The sequence below is a fragment of the Mizuhopecten yessoensis genome, unplaced genomic scaffold, assembly GCF_002113885.1.
Source record: "Mizuhopecten yessoensis strain PY_sf001 unplaced genomic scaffold, ASM211388v2 scaffold4411, whole genome shotgun sequence".
Classification (NCBI taxonomy): domain Eukaryota; kingdom Metazoa; phylum Mollusca; class Bivalvia; order Pectinida; family Pectinidae; genus Mizuhopecten; species Mizuhopecten yessoensis.
In genome coordinates this window covers 1,024,177-1,045,358 of record NW_018405533.1, presented here as the reverse complement: position 1 = coordinate 1,045,358, position 21,182 = coordinate 1,024,177, and the positions used below count along the sequence as shown (strand labels likewise).

General features: G+C 35.2%; 2 protein-coding genes across 7 annotated transcripts in view; one reads left to right on the top strand and one right to left on the bottom strand.

The window, feature by feature from the left end:
* The window catches only part of LOC110448985 (la-related protein 4-like), a 63,566-nt gene extending 51,361 nt beyond the window's left edge, over positions 1-12,205 (top strand). For all 6 annotated transcript variants that reach the window (XM_021495549.1, XM_021495547.1, XM_021495552.1 and 3 more), the window contains 2 exons: positions 706-796; positions 2,845-12,205. In XM_021495549.1, the coding sequence (XP_021351224.1) occupies positions 706-796; positions 2,845-3,228 (475 nt within the window). In that variant the 3' untranslated portion in view covers positions 3,229-12,205. The remainder of the gene's footprint in view (positions 1-705; positions 797-2,844) is intronic.
* Positions 12,206-16,756: 4,551 nt separating this feature from the next.
* Positions 16,757-21,182, bottom strand: part of LOC110448984 (eukaryotic translation initiation factor 1-like) — a 7,296-nt gene continuing 2,870 nt past the window's right edge. The window contains exons 2-4 of the mRNA XM_021495546.1: positions 19,702-19,862; positions 17,890-18,021; positions 16,757-17,354 (exon numbers count right to left, since the gene is read on the bottom strand). Coding sequence (XP_021351221.1) covers positions 17,340-17,354; positions 17,890-18,021; positions 19,702-19,862 — 308 coding nt within the window. The 3' untranslated portion in view covers positions 16,757-17,339. The remainder of the gene's footprint in view (positions 17,355-17,889; positions 18,022-19,701; positions 19,863-21,182) is intronic.

Genomic DNA, 21,182 nt, shown 5'->3' with positions numbered 1-21,182 from the left:
ATGTATCGTAGAAGGTGTCAGAATTGGGGATTTGCTTTGGTGTCTTCTATTTGGCGACACAAAAGCGACCAAAATAAATCTGCTGCGTCCATTGCAATATTTGGGATCTTTCTCTTTCTTTCTACTTCTAACTACCTTTTATTTCCTAGCGCCTTGCTTGGCAACACCTCACTTTTGGCTTGAAGGTTGAGCGTTCACCCAGGTGAAGAAGGCAGTGGGTTCAGTCCCCAGGCCGGGACATACCGAAGTCCTTAAAATGGTAGTTGTTATTTCCTGCTTAAGGTTCAGCATTTAGGGTAATGGCAACAACTGGTTCAACCGTTGTCAGTATAATGTGACCGGGCGGAATGCTGTGCTAGCTGCCTTCAGCATGGCATTTCAGTGAGTTAGCGCGGATCTGCTGCTATCATAAGGAGGCAAGCACACCAAAATACCCTGTCTCCTGCATACATACACGCAAGCACTCATACACTTCACACATAGAGACACGTCCTTAAATGACCTTAGCTGTTAATAGGACGTTAAACAAAATTAAACAATACCAAACCATTGGGGCAAACTTTTTCAATGGTCAGAGTAGAAAATTTGTATGTTTCCTAGGTGATGTAAACTAAGATGTATAAGAACAGGTGAGGATATCTACGTTTGCTGTATTTTTTAAGAAAATGAAAATTTGAAAATAACCACATTGTTGTTTTGTTTCAGGTCCGTCAAGACAGCAAGTATGCCAGAGAGTCAGCCAAAATCTGCAGAAAGCCACGTGTCTCAGCGACCTGTCAGCAGTGCTCCCAAGACTGTACGTAATCCAACACTCCTCTCACTCATTACGGGGGGGGGGGGAACCGATCAAAATGTTTTACACAATTTCCTCTGGGGTTCCTGGCTGTGGAATGTCACTCTGTATTAGTGCATGGTCACAGGTCAAGGTCAGAGAGGTCAACTTGCATATCCTAAACGGTTACGGTGATGATTGCATTGTAATATCATGGAGCCACATTGTTGAGTCATACAGATCAAATATAACTATGGGGGGGGGGGTGGACTTTTAAAGAAATGATATTTGTAAAGGTATGATGATAGAAGGTTTGCATTCCAGAATACTGCCTTAATGCAAGAAATCCTCTTGAATTAGATATTTAAAAAAAAAAAACGCTATCAACATTCTCCATTTCAAGATATTTAAAAAAAAAAAAAAAAAACCCTATCAACATTCTCCATTTCAAGATATTAAAAAAAAAAAATAAACACGCTATCAACATTCTCCATTTCAAGATATTAAAAAAAACAACACGCTATCAACATTCTCCATTTCAAGATATTAAAAAAAAAAAAACGCTATCAACATTCTCCATTTCAAAACAGTTCATTTCTGACTGAAAAGTTCTTGTCCTTACTTTTAAATCTCGCTTTTGTATGGGCATAGGCAAAAAGGCTTGCTTCAAAATGAAGTATTCAGAACAGATGTAAACTTTTTTGCTTGTATGCAATATGATTTCATCACAACGATGTGATATAAAATGTACTTCATAACCAAGATTGAACTTTTTATGTTTTCATATTAAAAGATAAATTAAGTAGATGTTCAACAGAGAAAGAGCTGAACATCTACAGTCATAAAAATCAGTGTTTGACAGACTTATGAACAGACTTATGAAACCATGCAAAGCTTTTATCTGGTTGAAGAGCCATATCAGATCTCTTCATAATAATAACATACAACATTCATATAGTGCCCTATCTTATTTCTCCAAGGCACCAAAATGATCATCAATTTGGTAATAACGTCATCTTCTGATAGATACTATACAGTAATAATAATAATAATGAACAACATTTATATAGTGCCCTATCTAATTTGTAAAATTACTCTAAAGCGCTTTACATCATATGGATAATACTATTTAGTTATAATTGTGAAACAAAATTGGCTTACCATCACCATTATACATTAAGTAAGACGATAATCATCTCAATGTGTACATAAATGAATAAATAATGTATGTGCATGGCATCTGTGCAAATAGTCTACAATGTAGACGTGAAGAGGTGAGTTTAGATGTCCTTATTGAATTTGGCCAGGGTATAACTATTTGACTCTCTTAAAGCAGGTCGTAAGCTATTTCACAACGTGGCTGAAACCCTCTCAAAGCACCGGCTTCCATAGGTCACAGTACGAAATTTTAGGACACAACAATGATTCCTATATGTGGAATCCAATGCTATCCAGGGACTATTCCAGTAACCTATCTGTTCCACCCCTGAACACCAGAACTCTTTTATCTGTTGTAATAGGCAGGAAAAACCGGGGTCCTTTGATAAAGAAGGTATATTACTGGGATAACCTTAAAACAAACAAGTTGTAATTGAATGTCTTGGGTTGCAATGCGGTCAAATCATACCGATGATGTCAAGTTCACTGATGTCGGACTGGTTAAAATCGCAGAAAATTGAATAACACAACGACTGAAATATAATATAAGCTTCATCTGGTTGTAGTAAAAAAATAATCTTTATTTTATATATTGACATGATGAAAGCGAAACTGTTTCAAAATTGCATGGAAAGGGGTGCAATCTACTTGCTAAACGGGCCCATGCACCCGGCCACTGCCCATCAAGTACACATATTGAAACTGATTAATAATGAAATAGGCAGATCTGAATCAAAATCCTTCACTCATAAAATAAATACAAGTAATACCTGGTTCCTGAATGTGATGGAGTAGCCCTGAGACTTTCTTGTATATTTACTATTTTACCAGTATCTCATTGTAATAAAAGTGTGTTGCTATTATACCATCAATTATTGTCTAAAAATAAAAATGTGCTTGTTTCACCTTTGCAGCAGGAAAAGCCGGTTCCAGTTCAGCAACAGGCCCAGGTCAAACTTACATATGCTCAAATGTTGGCACGAGGCCGAGAAGCCGAAGCCGCGTCAGCTGCTGCGGCAGCTGCTGAGGGCGGCAGTAAACAACGCAGCAGTGACGAGTCGGGAGAGGAAGACTCCAAGACCGCTGCTAGTGTGCGTGCCAGTCAAACACTTAAAGAGCAATCTCAGACAATTAAAACGACTTCTGCCAATTCTAGACCCCCAGTAAAGGACCAGGGGCGAAGGGACTTTGAACCTAAAGATCAAAGGTTTGGGGGTGGCCGCCGGGCCAAGGAGAACCGTGAGCGGAGGGACAGGAGACGTAGTGAACGGGATGGATCCCGGTCATCGACGAAATAAACAATGGCAATTGACCGCTTGAAATGATACACCAGCAATACTCTATGGAATCGGAGTTTCCAACATATGGTGAATGGATGGTGGAATATAGGCTTGTACGCCGGACTTTTGGCTTGTACGCCGAACTATTGGCTTGTATGTAAAAGACTTAAGACTGTGTCATGGTACTCACTGATGTTTGGTGAATCTGTACAACACACATCATTGGATCAATAACAGATATCTTCTGAAATTGGATATGATGCTTACAACAGGTTGACTTTTGAAATTACGAAGTGTTGAGAAATTTTAATCTAAAGATATGCAAGTGAAGCAGTGAATTGAAAAAAGGAAATTGATCCTTGATGATTTTGTATGGTACCTGACTCGCTGAAGAGATTTTATTTGTCAGAAAGGTTTGCTGCAATGAAATGTACAAGCAAGATGAGTTTGAACAGCTAAACTGAGCCTGGTATATTTGTGATATTGGACTGTGCATAGTGTCGGCACTAGCTCTTCCCTGCCAACTGCAGAATGATGCAAGGTGTGGATCACTAGCCAGACATCAAGTATTATGGGATGTCGCAAGGGGTTTGTCCATCAGCGTCGCTTGCATATGATCTCTAGAACTCGCTACCTGCTGTTCTGTCACACTTCCTGTGAGATGGGAGTAGGACACGGTTCAAACGTTTCCGTGGACAAGCATTTTGTTCAAGAGACAGGTGTCTGCTCTTGTGTGCAATGGGTGGCCAGAAAAATGTGTTGATACCTTGATAGGATGAAAATAGTATTGAAAAAGATATAAAAAACTTTTTGGAGATATTATTATATATTGTTGGACAGGGAGATAGCCTCCGTAATGTAGTCGCACACTGTAGAACCTTGTTTGACAATGGCGAACGTGTTACTGGTTGTTGCAACCATAAGTGGCCAGCTTGGTAGTTTATCGGTGTAATTACGACCTGTAGCGTGGTGCATGCCAGTCACGTAACTGTTTTTCTACCTCTCTGTCTCTCCCTTTTCTGTTCTTTCTTTCTGTAATCGCTGCTGAGCCGCACTTAGTGGGGACAGTTCAACTAGTTACCACTGAAATACAATTTCAGGCAATTCAAAATTTTCAGTTATTTTGTTTGAATGAAATGTGTCTTCAAAAATTGTCACAATTGAGAGTTTGAACTTCAATTTGAAATCATCATTTTTAGCATTTTTGGTCCAAGAAAGCCTGTGTATTAAAAACGAATAGTCAAGGTAAAGCCTGAATCAAAACCTGTTACTTTATATGCAGGCTTTCTTATACAAGCTTTGTGTTAAGTGTGTAATTTTGTCAAAAACACACTTGAAGGATTTTCTGTTTATGGAGATTTCCAAACATTACCTCCTCAGCACCGAGAGTCGACAGTTCATGATTTGTGATATCTGTACATAAGACGTACCTGCGTTACAGCTACATGTCAATGTATACACAGAGAAACAACCACAGGGTCTGGTTCTTACAGTATCAGCCTTGGTATCAACCACTAAATCAACAAGTTCTATTTACATTACAAATGTATTTCTAAATTTGTTCTGTAACTCATCTTCGAGAGCAATATTCCACTTCACACATGTTATTCTGCATCAAATGTCAATTGCTGTTGCACCGATCTCTGAATGTGATCATGATTGCAAGATAAAGTGATCATACCCTTACAACTCCAATTTGTTAGACAGAGTTAGAACTGTAATGGGGATGGTTAGGAGACAGGTGCTCTAGATCTGTGAAAGCTTTGCCAGTTCCTTGGTTGTCTCCAGCAACAACAGCTGTTGATACCGGAACTGATATTGTAAGAACAAGCCAGTTGTTATCTTGAAATGGTGCCTGCATGCATTTAATTCTATTTGGTCATATTTCCCCGTACCCTTGTCGAGGGTAAATTGTACAGAGCTATGTCGAGGCGAGAACCTCTTTAAATACATAAATATAACCAAGTGTCTGTACATAAAGGACTAAGTGTGTAGAAAATCTAACCAGTATTCAACATTATTTAATAGTGATTTAGCACATCCATTTTAAAGTTATTTGTTCAATATTTGTTTGTGTTTCTTCTTCCTTTTTTGTTATTAGAAGTGGAAATATACCCAAAATGTTATTTTTGGATGACTCACTTAAGCTTCTGCCATGAAATCTGTATCTCCTTGTCAGGTTTTGTGCAAAACGTTTATTTTCAAATGGAATACTTCTAGGTGTACTATCCAGGTCTCCCGAATGTTTTAAAACGTAGAAAAACTTTCCTGCAAAGCTTCCTATTTGATGACAATCTTTACAGCTCAAAAATATATCTGTAATGTGCTGGTAGTACAAAACATTTTTTTCTCCCTCGTATGCAGGTTTAGTTTTCAAGTGTCGTACATATATTGATTTGTGTAATTATTGTAAAGTAGCTGTTACAGAATAAGAATCACAAGTAATCTTGGGGGGAAATTACATATCTTTGGAAGTATGTCATTTGAAATTTAGAATATTTTCTATCAAATTTTGAAATATCTTTTGACGATTTCTGAAAATTCTTTAAAATTAAGATGAATCAGAGACTGAGGTCCCTTGCTGATAAAGACAAGACCATCAGGCAGAGGCAATGTGCTAGGTGGGACATCTGTAAAATATTCAATAGTTGCTGTCGGTACATTTCGCTGTTTTAGCTAGCGCTACCAATGATATTAGTATCGTGCTACTATCCATTTTGTAAACAGGATTTTGTTTGAAATTCAGTTTAATTTCAAGGTATAAAGATACATTTATCAAGATTGTTTTTAATCGCTGAAAGTTTATGGAGTGATCACAAATTACTTGATTAACTGTGAAATTCAAAAATACTGAGGTATAACCAATTACACAGAAATATTTATATTTTGAATTAAAATTAAACCTTTAAAATGCTGCCATAAAATAGAATAATAATTATAATTTTATTGTGAAAATTAAGTCAATTTTACTTTGTACAGTAAGATTCCCTCTCCCAACCCCTCCCTTTTCCCCTCATTTGGCAACCAGATAAAGATAGAACTTTCAAATTCTGTTAGAGTTGTGAATTGAGTAGGTAATGTACGAAATGTTTTGTTCTACTATGATAATATATATATATATATATGTTTTGCTGCTATGAGTATCTGACCTAGTATTTGGATCCCATGTTGTGCTATAGTAATTAATTAAAAGGAGTTTGTATGTATGCTTGTTGGCTTTCAAATGTGTTTTTCAAGAGTGATGAAAGAATTTTTGCATTTGAAGGATGCTTAGGTGTTGATGAAATATATATATGAAGGGTGCGAGACTATGTGAATTTTCATGTATTTTATTGAGGTGCACAGGAGCTCTTAAGACTAATATGATCATGTACACATTGCAATAGATTGTATTTACCCAGGATTCAATATTCAATTTTATTATAAAACTGTCGTTTTAATTGTAAAGCAATGTAGAATTTCCCTTCGGATGCTATTGCCAACTGAATCGACACAGTATGGTCATTAAATTTGTAAGTTTTAAATAGTACTGAAGTTCTGAAGCTCCAATTGGAAGAGCTGCAATAAGTTAAAGCACAAACTTCTGAAGTGAAGGGAGATAATTCTTGTAAATTTTATCTAAACTGCGCAGTTGATCCATTTCATTGAGATTAATGACAGTGTGCTAGATCTTCTATGACAATGATGCCATTGCTTCTGAATTATTAAGAATGATATTACGCTTGGCAAACTTAGGTTATACTATGTAGGAGTTATCTGCTGCAATGTGAACACAATGTGTTTGTCTTATCTCCTCTCTACAACCCATGTCTGATCATGCTGTTGTCCAATGATGCTTGTATTCGTCTGGTGACACAGTTAACATTGTTGAATGTAGTTGTAATATTTGTGTTTTTTTGACTTTTTAATACTGTGCGATTTCTTATTATGAATTATTATAAATAATTATTATTGTACTTATCATTGTTTTCGTTCACGCACTTAGACAAGTCATTTTGTTTTAGGTTTGGGCTTTTTTTAGTGTTATACAGAGATATGATTGGATGATTGTACATGTGTGATATATATAGATATTACCTGTTGAACCTTGCCACCCCCTCAAGTCTCGATACTGGATGATGATGGGCTGTCCACTCAAGTTATTTCTGAATGTTAGGTTTCAGTGTTAGATGAGATCCTTTTTAGATTAACATCACCAATGTGAACCTTGGTGTTTCTTCACCAAGAGACGCCAGCAGGAATTGGTTGCTCAGTGCATATATTCGGCCTTTTTTGTATATCGCGGTCCAAACGGTTGAACCGGTTGGACCAGAGTTCGTTTATGAAATCAGGTCGGACTCAGTAATCTGATGCTGCTTTCAAGCGAGCCTTGACAAAGCCTTGCAAGGCCTGCATAAACTTTTGTGGGTCCACTGGGATTTAAACTAGAAAATGTTACATTTAAAAAGGGACGTACCGGTTGTTCCGTATTGACGAACAGGCCCCTGGCAATGTAAAACTTCTGGTGCATTGAAGCTTCTCAAGCACCATGATCATTCTGGTGCACTGAAGCTTCTCAAGAACCATGATCATTCTGGTGCACTTAAGCTTCTAAAGAACCATGATGAAGCGTCTACAGCACTTTGATCTTTCTGTTTTGAACATTAACCTTATTGGCATGAACTTAAAATCATATAGGGTTGACCATTTGAGGAGATTAGGCTTGAAACTGGTTCACAGTGATACTTTCTCTAACTCAGGTGACCCTGAATATCTGTTAGCAGCTTGGGGGGAAAATGTGTAACTTCTTTTTCAAACCATGATGCACGTTTCAGTTAAATTGGGCCTCAGACAGAGCATAGGTTGTGTAGAAATATTCTTTAAATAAACAGAAAAATAATCTACTAATATTGGATTCCATTGTAGAGTTAGCAAAATGTGTCTGGTCTGCAAAGATAAAACTTAGTAAAATTGAGTCTCAGTCCTGTCTTGTTAAGATTGCATCTTAGTGACTTGAGGGGTTGTTGGGTAAACAGGCCACGTGTATTTGGAGAAAATTTAAATCACATTCTTGTAATTAATATGAACTTTGTCTTACTAGTTGTGGACTATAATTTAGCCAAATCTTGTTTTCAACATTCACATAACAAACCCCCCATATCAGACAATTTACAAAAAAATGGTATTTTTGTAAATGTGAAATATGAAAATGTGTTCATTCGAGTGAGGAGTCGCTATATTCTGTCAACATTTATTCCCTGAAATAATATTGTTTACTTTTTAATTTATTGCTCAGAATATATAGTGCTGTGCTTTTTGATAGGAGAATGAAATGTCAGAAATTTAAAAACCTATAATTTGTAGATTGTATGAAGTGAGCGACACTTAATATCATGCTTTGCAATTAACTACTGTTTAAAAAAAGTCTGCATTTACTGCATTATGCTCCTTTGATCATTCGCTAACAATCTGAATCACTTGTGAGTTTGACCTGTTATGAATAACAGCGTAACATTGTGTATGTTTAATCTGTAAGATTGTGGAATTTTTGTTTTCTATGATGACTGATGTGGAATTTTTAACTTTTATGGAAATAAAATATAGTACCCAATTATTAGAGCATGTACACTTAAAGCAATGTCCGGACTACATTAAGAAACAAAAATTGCATTTACTTGTATGGCGTGATAGTATAAAAAGGTAAATTTTCTGTCTTGGCTGAAAATAAAAAAAATGGAATTTGGAAAAAAACATAAAAAATGTATTGACCAAGCAACGATCTGTAGAAAGGTATATATAATAATTCAAGATTTTGTTCTGAAATCTTTAGGTGTTAAAATAAAAAAAATCCACGAGGATGTGAGAAATATATTTTAACTGGTGTTATTCAGTTGTGGTATACATGTTGTGTGTTGATATGGAATGTGATTTGTGCGAGTAATATTCGAATATGTGAAAATTAGCTGTCTCTGGGAGAATTGCTTGTGGATTTTTTCTTGAATTTTTTGGTCAATTTAAAAAATAGCATACTTGTATATAGATGCAAAGTCAATGAGATGCGTAAAATAATGAAAACGTGTCAGATATTTTTGTGAATCACATTAGCTGGGTATAGACAACTGTCTTGTGGCAATGTAAAGCTGCAATTTCATCAGCGTCCTTGGTTTGTAAATAATTTTCTTGTTGATGTAATTTGTTAAATTAGGGTATCTCTGTTTTAATATTGATTACAAAGTTTTTTCCGTGGGCGATGATTCATTCAGGTGATGATTTATTCACTGTTGCTGCCAATCACTTCTGTTTATTTTGTTTAAGATTCAGCATTTGGGACATCGACACTTTCATCCAAAAGTCTGATACAGTACCTTGTTGATGCAATTCTAATAAAGAGAAACATTTTAAATAGATGAAGATTCAATTCTAAAATTATAAATCAATTAAGAGCTGTCTTGCATATAATTCCTCTAAAAAATCAAGAATTTGCAATTGTTCAATTCAAAGTCACTTAAGTAAAGAATTTCTGCTTTCTTGTCTGTCCATGTTGAATATTAATGTTGAAAGAACTTTTTTCTTTGAGTATGTGCAGGTTGGAATGGCATTAATCATTTGTATGAAATATAATACAATTGTCATTTTGTTTCAATTTTAGTACAGCTCACCATCTACATATATTTTTCAAATTAAAAAAACCTTTGAAAGTTATTGATGTAATATATAAAACCTAAATGTGAACTGATTCATCATTTGACATTGTTCCTTTAATTGTTTCAGGGTATATGTGCTTGATATATGGTAAAAGTGACCTACATATTCATTTAAAATAATGCTGTCTGGATTGATAAAAGTGTTATATTTTAATGTGTTGCGAATTTTTTTTATATTGATCAGCATTTTTCATGGACCACTCTTTCGTCAAATAGTAGTAGAAACACATGCAGTATTTTAGAAATAGCTGAAGGAAGTTCAGTGCGGCAAGGGAACATAGCCCTACACCTAGTCAGTTTTATCATTACTGTGGAAACCTGTTTATCAGACACTCTGGTGTCTTGATCATGTGTGAGCATTCAGATAAGTACTACAAAATCAAGTTGGTTGGAAATCTCCTCTGATATCAATGTACAATGTATCAGAAACGATACTCTCCTCATACCTCTGATATCATGTACAATGTATCAGAAATGATACTCTCCTCATACCGATAGATTATGTTTGTCTTGTATCTTTTTGTGATTTCTTGAAATTTACATTTCATTCACTTTGAGTGGAAATCATCCTTTAGAGGACTCCAATAGATACATTTCAGATGTACGTTGTATCTTACAATTTATTCCATAACAAAATTGTTCAAGTTTCATTTAACATTGGTGAATTTCTTGAACACAAATTTCAGAAAATCAATTTACAGTTCAATAATTATTTGTATTTACAAATGATCAGTGGGAACATTTTATTTTATTATTTAAACATGATATGAATTCTCAACTTAAAACCTATGTTTTACAAGAAATAGTAAGTTGATATATATATGTTTTGTCAGTAACCCTGAAGCAACAGCTGGAAATTATCTAATTGTTAACATGACAAATATAATAGTATGGCAGTGTAATTTTGAAGTAGTTTAACCCTTTCACCCCTGGATGTTGACAATAGAATGTCCGATTTATAGTCTTGGAAGAATCTTAAATATGATTTAAGGGGTCAATAGATTAAACTATTTCTCTCTCCCCTTATTAATTTTGAGAACACATTTGTGTTTTCCGACAGTGGATTAAATTCATACTCATGATTGAGGAAGAATAGGTATCCCCGAATCATTATAATGAATGTATGTGTGGTTTGTAAGATTATTTATTTGTTAAATTCATTAAAATTCTGTGATTCAATAGCCCATTTTAAACCTCAATGCCTTTGATGCCATGCAGATGATCACCTGTATCAATTATTCACTGAAACATCTTATTGGTTTTCACCTGTTAGACTTTCTAAACGAAAAAATACTGGAGAAATTGAGTTTCAAAAATTGGATTTTTTTTTTTTCTGTTGTGAGGTGCTCACGTTTGGTTTGCTGTTCCAAGCCTTCACCTCACTTGCTACAGTTTGCTATGATTCATAATGTGCTTCCATTTTTGTTTCTCTGTAAACCATTTTAAAGTAATGTTTAAAATTAAAATCAAACAGTTGTTGGTTAGTTGGATAAGAATGTTATTGGGGGGAAAACCCAGCAATTACAAAATTGAAAGAGTGTTAAAATGGTATATTACATATAAACCTTATGCCCATACTTATAGTTTTTGTACATGTAAAATGTACTTCTCACATTTCATTGGGATGGGGTTTTTGTCACTCGAGATCTGTAGTTTTGTCCTGCCCAATCGTCTCTGATGAATTTAGTTACATGACTATATATATATACAGGTATCCCTGGCAGTGAAATGTCCCAGCTTCCATTTCTAACTGTATTAACTTGCGTCCAGAAGGTACATGTTTGAAAACAAATTCAGTCAATACTTGTTCCGTTTCGTTTCTTTTGTTTTGGGAAAAAGTTTTTAGTATACTTATGTATATATGTATATCTTCAAAGGAAAATTTCTTAATATGCCTTTCATTTATTTCCTTATGATTTCTACGGAATTGTAGATATTCTGAAAAGTGTCGGAAGGTATGAATGTAATTCATTGTTTAAATAGTTTTTTCTCTAGTATGTAAAACCCTTGTTCTCTAGTTCACATGAAGAGTACTTCATTTATAGATATGTCGATATTCTGTTTTGAATTTTTATGTTGGACACAGCTCAGAATATATGTACATGTATATATCATACATTTATGAATTTTTTGACATTGGAAAAAACCTTGCCTGTGTAATCATGACAGCCCTGGCTAAGAGATGATTCAGGGTAAAACTGCATGTCTTCGTTCATGTATTTTTTTATTGGGCATACATGTGATTTGATTAAATTATTGACAATTTTTCGGGGTTAAAACAAGGACATCCAATAAAGAACATCCTCATCAGATTATGTATTGTGTTTTCTGTTCATTAATAGAACCAGCACTTCGTATGTAATCTGCTGGATTGAATAGAATTGATCTAAATCAGCAAGAATCCACAGCACAACACTTCTAAGAGATTCTCTACTATGTTATTGCAAGGTCAACCTCAACAATAGGTCCCATGGGCCTGAATCGCTCACCAGGGCCCAGTTGTTCAAACGGTGATTAGCTTAATCAGTGACTAGCGCAAATTTTATTTTTGGTGTATCTATTCACTGAGGTAAAATTCATGCAAAATGTATAGGTTTTATTATTAAATTGTATATTGACCAAATTATTAGAGATTGAAAAGTGTTAAACAATGACTTGGCTAATCACCTTTTGAACAACTGGGCCCTGGTATTAATCTTACACTTGTAATCTTAAAAGTGGACTGAACTACAGCTACAGGCAGAATACCTGTGTTTGATTCAAAAGAATCTATTAAAAGATCTAAACACAAGACCTTGAGAGTCAAACAAGGACATTAAGTTTAACAGATTTTATAATCGGGCAGGTGAGCTAAAATTCCAGAGGTTTTATGGTCACTAGTGTTCTATGAACCCTTGGAATTTCTCTAACAAAATAAAAGGTACATAGTCAACTACTTTATTGGTGTCGGCATTGTGTAAAACAAACACTAATGGCCAGGCTGATTCCAGACCTTCGACGATTAAAAAAGGAGCAACACCGCAGTAAATTTCACCATTACCTTGCAGTGCAATTCTTTGGATGTACATAAACCCTTTCATCCCTATGCAACTTTAGTAGACTACCATGCATTGATCTGGATGAGTCCATTATGGTCTACAGTGGTGAAAGGGTTAAAGGATCAAACTATTTTACTTGTAATATCCACAATGTGATGCATACAGAGCCTTCAATGTTGTCATAACATTTCCCAAGTATTGGAGTCAGGATATCCTTAACCTTTCATCCAATGACCTTGATAATTATGTCTCTCCTTCGAAAGAAGGGAGACATATTGCATTAGTACTGGTTCTTCTTCTGGTTCTACTAATCACAACTTGTCCGGGCCATAACTTTTAAACCGTTGAAGATATCTTGATGAATCTTTAGGTATGCATGCATCACCCACAGAAGGTGTGCAGTGCACTGGAATTAGGTCACTGACCTTCACTTCAAGGGAAAATAAGTGCAACATTTTCAGTAAATTTTTGTCTGGACCATAACATTTAAACCGTAAAAGATATCTTGATCAAACTTGAAGTATACCTGCATCACCTTAAGGAGGTGTGCAGTGCACTAGAATTAGGTCTCATGCTTCACTATATACAGAGTTATGGCCCTTTGTTTAATTAAATGCCAAAGTTTGTCCGGAGCACAAGTTCCATGACATTTCACCTACGTTGACCAAACTTACCATATTAATGCATCTTGGGAAGGCGGAATTTCTCGCACTAAAATCAGGTTTTATGCCATACTATATACAGAGTTATTGCCCTATGTTTATTAGGTCACCTGAGCTTTGCTCAAGTGACCTATTCTAATCGCTTTCCGTCCGTCGTGCGTAAACTTTTTACATTTTAAACTTCTTCTCAAGAACCATTGGATGGATTTTTTTCAAACTTGGTCAGAATCACCCTTGGTAGATGAGGCTACAAAATTGTAAAATTGAGATTCCTACCCCAACCCCTGGGGCCAGGGCGGGGCCTCAAAGGGAAAATTAACCAATATTTCCAAAATCTTCTTCTCCAGACTCCGAGGTACTAGTGATTTTCTCTGCATGAACAGAAAGATCATCAGGGGCTTTATTTAAATTGTAAATTTCAGGACCCCCGAACTATCAATTCCCTTGGGGAGGGGGTAAAGTTTACTATAGTTTATATTTTATCCAATTTCAGCAGAAAATTACTCAAACTTAGTCAGAATCATCTGTGTTGAATGAGGGTATTACATTGTAAAATTGGGATTCCTGCCCCATCCCCAGGGGCTAGGGCGGGACTCTAAAGGGAACATTTACCAATATTTTCAAATTTTTATCCTTTGACGACATGGCAAGTAATGTATTTCACTTAGTTTACATGCTGATTTCCACATCACATCTAAACAATAAAATAAAGCTACCAGTACCTATGATATAACTCAGGTGACCGCTAAGGCATGGTGCAGCGCCCGTCCGGCGTCAACTTATTATTTTAAACAACTACAGAAGTAACCAAAAGGCCTAGGATGATGATATTTTGCCAGAAGCATGCTGGGATGAAGGGCTACCAAATTTGTTCAAATAAATGATCTTCATCAATGTTCAAGGTCACAGGGGTCAAATATGTTAAAATCTTCAAAACAGCTTCTTCTGAATAACCAAGAGGCCCTGGATATTGATATTTGGCCAGTAACATGCTGGGATGAAGGGCTACCAAGTTTGTTCAAATAAATGACCTTGACTTATGTTCAAGGTCACAGGGGTCAAATAGGTTGGAGAAAAACAAACTTCTTCTGAATAACCAAGAGGCCTAGGGTGATGATATTTGGCCAGTAAGATGCTGGGATGAAGGGCTACCAAGTTTGTTCAAATGAATGACCTTTATTTATATTCAAAGTCACAGGGGTCAAATATGTTTAAAACATTTAAACAACTTCCTTCTGAATAATCGAAAGGGCTAGGGTGCTTTATTTTGGCCAGTAACATTTGTTCAAATAAATGACCTGGAATCATATTCAAGGCCACTGGGGTCTAATATGTTTAAAAAGTTTAAACAACTTCTTCTGAATAACCAAGAGGCCTAGGGTCATCATATTTGGCCAGTAACATGCTGGGATGAAGGGCTACAAAGATTGTTCAAGGTTACAGTGGTCATTATGTTTAAATCTGATTTGTTCTGTATAACCAAAAGGTCCAGGGTGATATTTTGTTAGAAACTTGCTGGGTTGGAAGACTATAAACTTCTTGTTCGACATTCAAAGTAACAGGCGTCATATGTTTAAATATTTTAATAGATTCTTATGAATCAAACACTGATATTCTGCCTGTAGTTGTATTTTAGTCCGATTTTAAGATTACAGGTGTGAGATTAATACCAGGTGAGCGATTCAGGCCGTTTAGCCTCTTGTTAATACCAAAGTTTGTCGACGGCATAACTTCCCATGTTATTTCACCTTCGTTGACCAAACTTGTTATAGTTTTAATGTATCTTGGGAAGTAGGAGATTCGCATTCTAAATTCAGGGCTCTTGCCCCATTATATAAAGAGATATGGCCCTTTGTTAGTTTTTTATATCGAAGTTTGTCTATTGGCTAATAAGGGGAGACCTGTTTTTGTTCACAGTTTATACAGACTTTTGGAGAAGGAACACATGTTTTTAGTCCTCAGTTTCAGTAGTTCGTACCATATTGTTGACTTTTAAGTTTGATGACAATTAACCTGACTATAGAGTAACTACTTATTGACTTGGCATATATGACCTTGAACTTTCAAGCAATGACTTGATTTTATACATAAAGTAAAATTTTGAGCATACATGTCATCAGCTTAAAGGCCCTAGCTTCTATAGTTTATAAGTATTGATGTTTGACCATGACCTTAATCTTTGGTGACCTGAAGAGATCATTACAATCATACAAACATGCTCGGCCCTGCCCCAATACACTTACCGGGGTAGTCTTCAATTCACAACATGGAAACAGTCTTAGATCCCTGCCCTATAATCAGAGACAATTGCTGGTAGTGGTAGCATGAATGTAAATATCTGTTCATTTATAGCAATTGTATTGGTTATAAGGTGGGGATCATTTTTAAGTAGCACTGCTTTACAACCAAAATTCCTCTATTTCGGTCCCAGCAGGCCGACCCAAAAGGTCGTACCAACTTCATTTATACAGAACATCATCTTTTCCTATTGATCTTTTCAACAATAAAGGAAAAAATTTCAATGCAAAAATTCATATTTTAGGCCTCAACGGAGTCACTTTCCCTGTTTGAATGTCGAGTTCTTCAGCTCAAGGAATCTCTCGACCAAATTTATTTCAATTCTTTAATTCTGGAAGGAGATAGCAAAAGGATTTAAAATATTATCTTTATTTCCCCTAAATGGTACTGCCTCTCTGTTGAATACATTATGGGGTCAATTTGGTCAAAGGAAGCTCTAGACCAAATATGGATTAAACCATTCATCCATATGAACGTGCTCTGAAGACGACCTCCCTTTCACCGAAACATGTCAGCACATAGAATGTAAATCAAACATTACATTTTGTACCGGATTCAGTGGTGTTGTTACTCATCTTTTCTATTTTCATTCATTCATCCATATTAAAGATATTCTACCCTTATTATTTGGCACTGCCCTTCTGTCTTAAGGGGAGACACACTTTATTTTATAACATTTGAGTCCCCTCGGCCCAACAATGCTGCAGAATAAAAAGTCAAAATCCAATAGCTGTTTTGGACTAGTAGCATAATTGTTTTAATGTAAAAGTTCACAGACAGATAACGGACACTGCACCAGGGTACAAGTTTTATAGTCCTTTTGGCCAGGTCATGAAGCTTTCTAAAAACCACAAACAAACATGAATTTATTACAAAAGTTTTCTTTATTTTATGACAAAATGACAAATTAATGCATCTACATTTACAAAATATCTCAGGGCCTTGGAACACTTCTGATACCTTTGTTAAAGGTATTTGAATTTCACGAGTTAGAAGAGAAGATTTATTTCACATGAATCTAAAATTGTACATAAATCTCAAATTTAGCCAAACCATACGCTAACTTCTTTAATATCTAAATTATGAATATGATGAAAAAACCATATCAGCTACACATTTTAGACATTTTTGTCAGCTATGATAATTAAATTCAACTTTTGGCCAGAAAGAATTACTAGTTTTCATCTATACCTCAATATATATGGGAGACGATATCCATGACAACAAAGCCCTGCAGAACAATAAATATTTTTTACCGTGAATTTTAAATTATACACTTGTAGGATTAAAATAAGGTTCTCTGTTCATTGTTAATTTTTGCATTTTTTCAACAACCAAAATGTGTTGTCTACAGTGGAAGGGAGGCAACTGCATGCCTTGTGGCTACAACATGATGAACTTCTCAATATAGATGATGCGAACTTGATTGATGAATGTGGTGGTACAACTTAGAAACCGTGAACCTGAAAGCAGAACAAAATATAAGGAGGTGAAGAAAATAGTAAATGAAAGGAATTCCCCTGGAATATTAAGTTGATTTGGGAAAACATAATCCCTATACAAATATTACAATGATCAAGAACTGCATTATAAAGACAAATAATATTGTTTTGTAAAGTCTGAACAATTACTGCAACAAATGTTCTGGTCAACAAGAGAACAATCTAAGCCAAAACAGCTTACATTTGATCTGTTCTAAAACTGTAGAAAACTGTCCTAGCCATACAGAGAAAAGGATGGCTCTGTGAGATTCTAAGTCAAATTATTTATGTATAATGTTGATATCAGCTGGGATACTATTTTTACCAGTATCTTAACCTACTGCTAGGTTTGCATGACAAAATGCTTCAATTGATTAGATCACTTTTAAAATTATCAAAGACAAAGTCAGTTCCATGCTGGTGCAAGGATAATTAAAGAACGTCAACAAATCTCATGGATAATAAGGAGAAAATTTATCAAACAATCATAGATTATACACCCCTTAATTAGTTTTACCTTGAGCTGTTTCTCAGCTGCTAAGCCGAGATCTCTCAGGAAATCTTTGATGTGGTTCCTCTGATCGCCCTGCATCTGTATGACCTCCCCATACTCAGGGTGCTCCACCACTGTCCCGTTGCAGGCAAACTCCTAAAACACAACAAAGATCAACCAAATTTAATCAACTTGTTTGTACAACAATTTAATCACAAATATGAACGCTAGACAAGTTGATTTGCAGTAGTACCCGAGAGAGATCATGGAAATTTCAGGAAAATAAATTTAACAGAAAGACAGTTGACTGTTGGCTTTTTTATTTAACCAAAATATATATCAAATTTAACATTCAGGCACAAAATTCTCCATCATGCATCTGTTGTATTTTCACACATGTTCAAGCATGGAGTTAGGATCTTATATATATATATATATTTTTTTTTTATAATACAGTGGAACTCACTTATATTTATTATACTATCAGATATTATAAGGCCCCACTTGTTTAAATATTTTTTCCATGTACAGGTACCAAATTGTCTTTACAAAAATTCTATGTCATACTCATTACTTTTTCTCTCTCTGGCAAACAGGATATCATTATTAGTGGATTCCACTACTTTAGAGTTTAGTTTAGTCAGTTAAGAGTGACAGTGTATAACAATAAGAAGTTCAGGGTTTCACTCCTGGCCTAGTCTCATCAAATTTTTACACTCAGACCTAGCTACAGGGCTGCAATGGTTAGAAATAATGCCAGCGGATAACCATGCGACCTTATCCAGGGGTGTAAAAATCCACTAGCCCAACACCCAGGGCTGGGATCAACCTAGACTTGATTCACTACCGTTTATGAGTAGTTTCCCCTACAGAAGAAAATTCATGTTCTTTGAAATTCTCCCATTGTGCTTCAAAAATTCCCTATTTCAACAAGAAAATAGCGGGTTTTCTTCAAAATATTTCCCCTTTGTTTTCTTTAAAGTTCAACAGTTAAAATTCATAATGCTGCATGTATATACATTTTTTAAGCTTAAAATTGTTTATAAATTGAAATATACTGCACACATGTACGTCAATTTTAATTTACCCCAAATCTGAAAAAGGGTAGATTCTCTTAAAACCTAGATTGATCCCCGCAGTGCTACAAGTTTTTCCAGCTACGACTGGAAAAATTTAGAGGCTTACTTAAGTTACTATACCAGTGGCTGGTGACTTTTTTATGATGTTATAACTGACCAAGATGCTTCTGTTCTATCATTATGAGGGAAACTTATTAACTTTTAAAGCTTTTAATTCCTGGAACTTTTCACCACAAGAACACATGGAGTCATTCATGCCGTATTGTTATTGTTGTTTTTCACATATATGGTTTACATGTGGTACTACCTAGCAAGCACTATTGACAACATACATAGCATTGAAAGTCTGTACTTACCACCAAAATGGCTTGCTTTGTTGCAAATAATTTTCTTTTATTTGACAAGCATTCTGGATACAGAAATTAAGTTCATCTCCCCAAAAGTCGGCAATCGTGCCATGTTTGCTTTTATTGCTTTCAAATACTTTTATCTAGACCGATTTTCTGGATGAGTAAAGTAAAAAAAAAAAAAAAAAAAGTTTGTTCAAGAGATTTAATACCTTTCTGTAATTTCAGTTTTATATGATCTTAACAGATTAGTTCTTTATCTGTAGATGTAGTCGTGCAGGGTAACAGTTTCCAGTGCCTAGTAACAGTTTCCAGTGCCTAGTAACAGTTTCCAGTGCCTAGTAACAGTTTTTGGCAGTGGTAAAGGGATCCGTAACATCTTTTAATTATTCAGAATCAAAGTACTTTACCTTTTTACACGCCTTCACAATTTTCTTCAGGTCATAGTCGGGACTTATCCCCTGCACAGTGGTCAGGGTTTTTCTACCATTCCTCTGCTGGATTCTTATGTGGATTAAGCTTTCTGACGAAGCTGACCCTCCTTCATTATTTTCAGGATTAGAAAAAGGGTCTGAAATTCAAAACATTGTAAATTTATATTAATTCAGTGTACATATATGTGAATTAATGGTGCGTCACTGACGGGAATTGGGTTAATCAAAAATGAGAACAAATGCCAATTTTTGGTCATACATTATCTTTTTAATTTATTTAGGCTCACACACAATGACGTTTAATCACCAATTAAAAGGATTTTTTTTTCCAAATCTGTGCTTACAAATGAACACTACTGGTCTTTTGGCTTCAGGTTGACCCAAATTTCCAAACTATATTTGTTGATTAAATTGAATATGGCCCAACTATCTATTTAGGGAATATGAAATACATTTAAAAAGGACATCAGCAAATATATTATCCCTAATTTAGGTAGTGATGTTTGATCTGTTAGCTAGTATAGGTGTAAGGGTTGGACAGGGTCGATCGTCGGTAACCATGCAGGTATATAGCTCAACTGGGCGAGTGCTTTGCAAGGGGATACCCAGACTTGATTGTATGAGTGTCACAATATGCCTAGAGTGTATCACGATTTGTGCAATACAGAATGAATATATTGCGATACGTATCCCGATATATTGCCATAGGAAAGATTTGCTTGATTTTATAAGTTGTTGTCAGAATGTTATCAAACTTATTACATCATATATCATATGGATCACATTGTTTTAAGATTTTTGACAAACCAACCATCGATTACAAAATTTGAACTAATTCCCACCACTATTAAAAGCCTGTTTTAAGCATATTGGCATGTCTGTTAGAATTTATAGCAATTTGCAAAGTTAAATTACCAAGCAGATTAAGATACATAAAATAAGCTTTTAAAGAAATATTTCATCTCTGTATTGTTGTACAATACAATATACCGTAAAAACCCATGTAATTTGCGCAGGTACTTTTTGAGGCTGAAAATCAGGAAAAAGCTTCTACTCGAATATTTTGCGCACCCAAAAAATCTGGAAAAAAAACCGATGTTCATGCTCCGAAAATCGATCTCTGAATATATTTTTTTTAAATATATTTCTATGATTTTTTTTCATTGATGTAAAATGATATTTAAAACCAAGAAGAAACTACGTAAAATGTGTATTTTGTTGCTTGTTTTCTTTGAATTATCTGATCACACATGACACACACGTGTGCGCATATCGGCATACATCAATTCATTTTAGCAATATTTTACATTAACATTTACTTGCTTACAAAACATATCAATTAATAAGTAATTCGATGTTTAATAACCGCTGGTGCATATCTCCTGGTGAAAGACATAATTAGATACCTTTTATTGATCATAATTACGATCAGTGAGAAGGGCTCATCATGGCGGCTT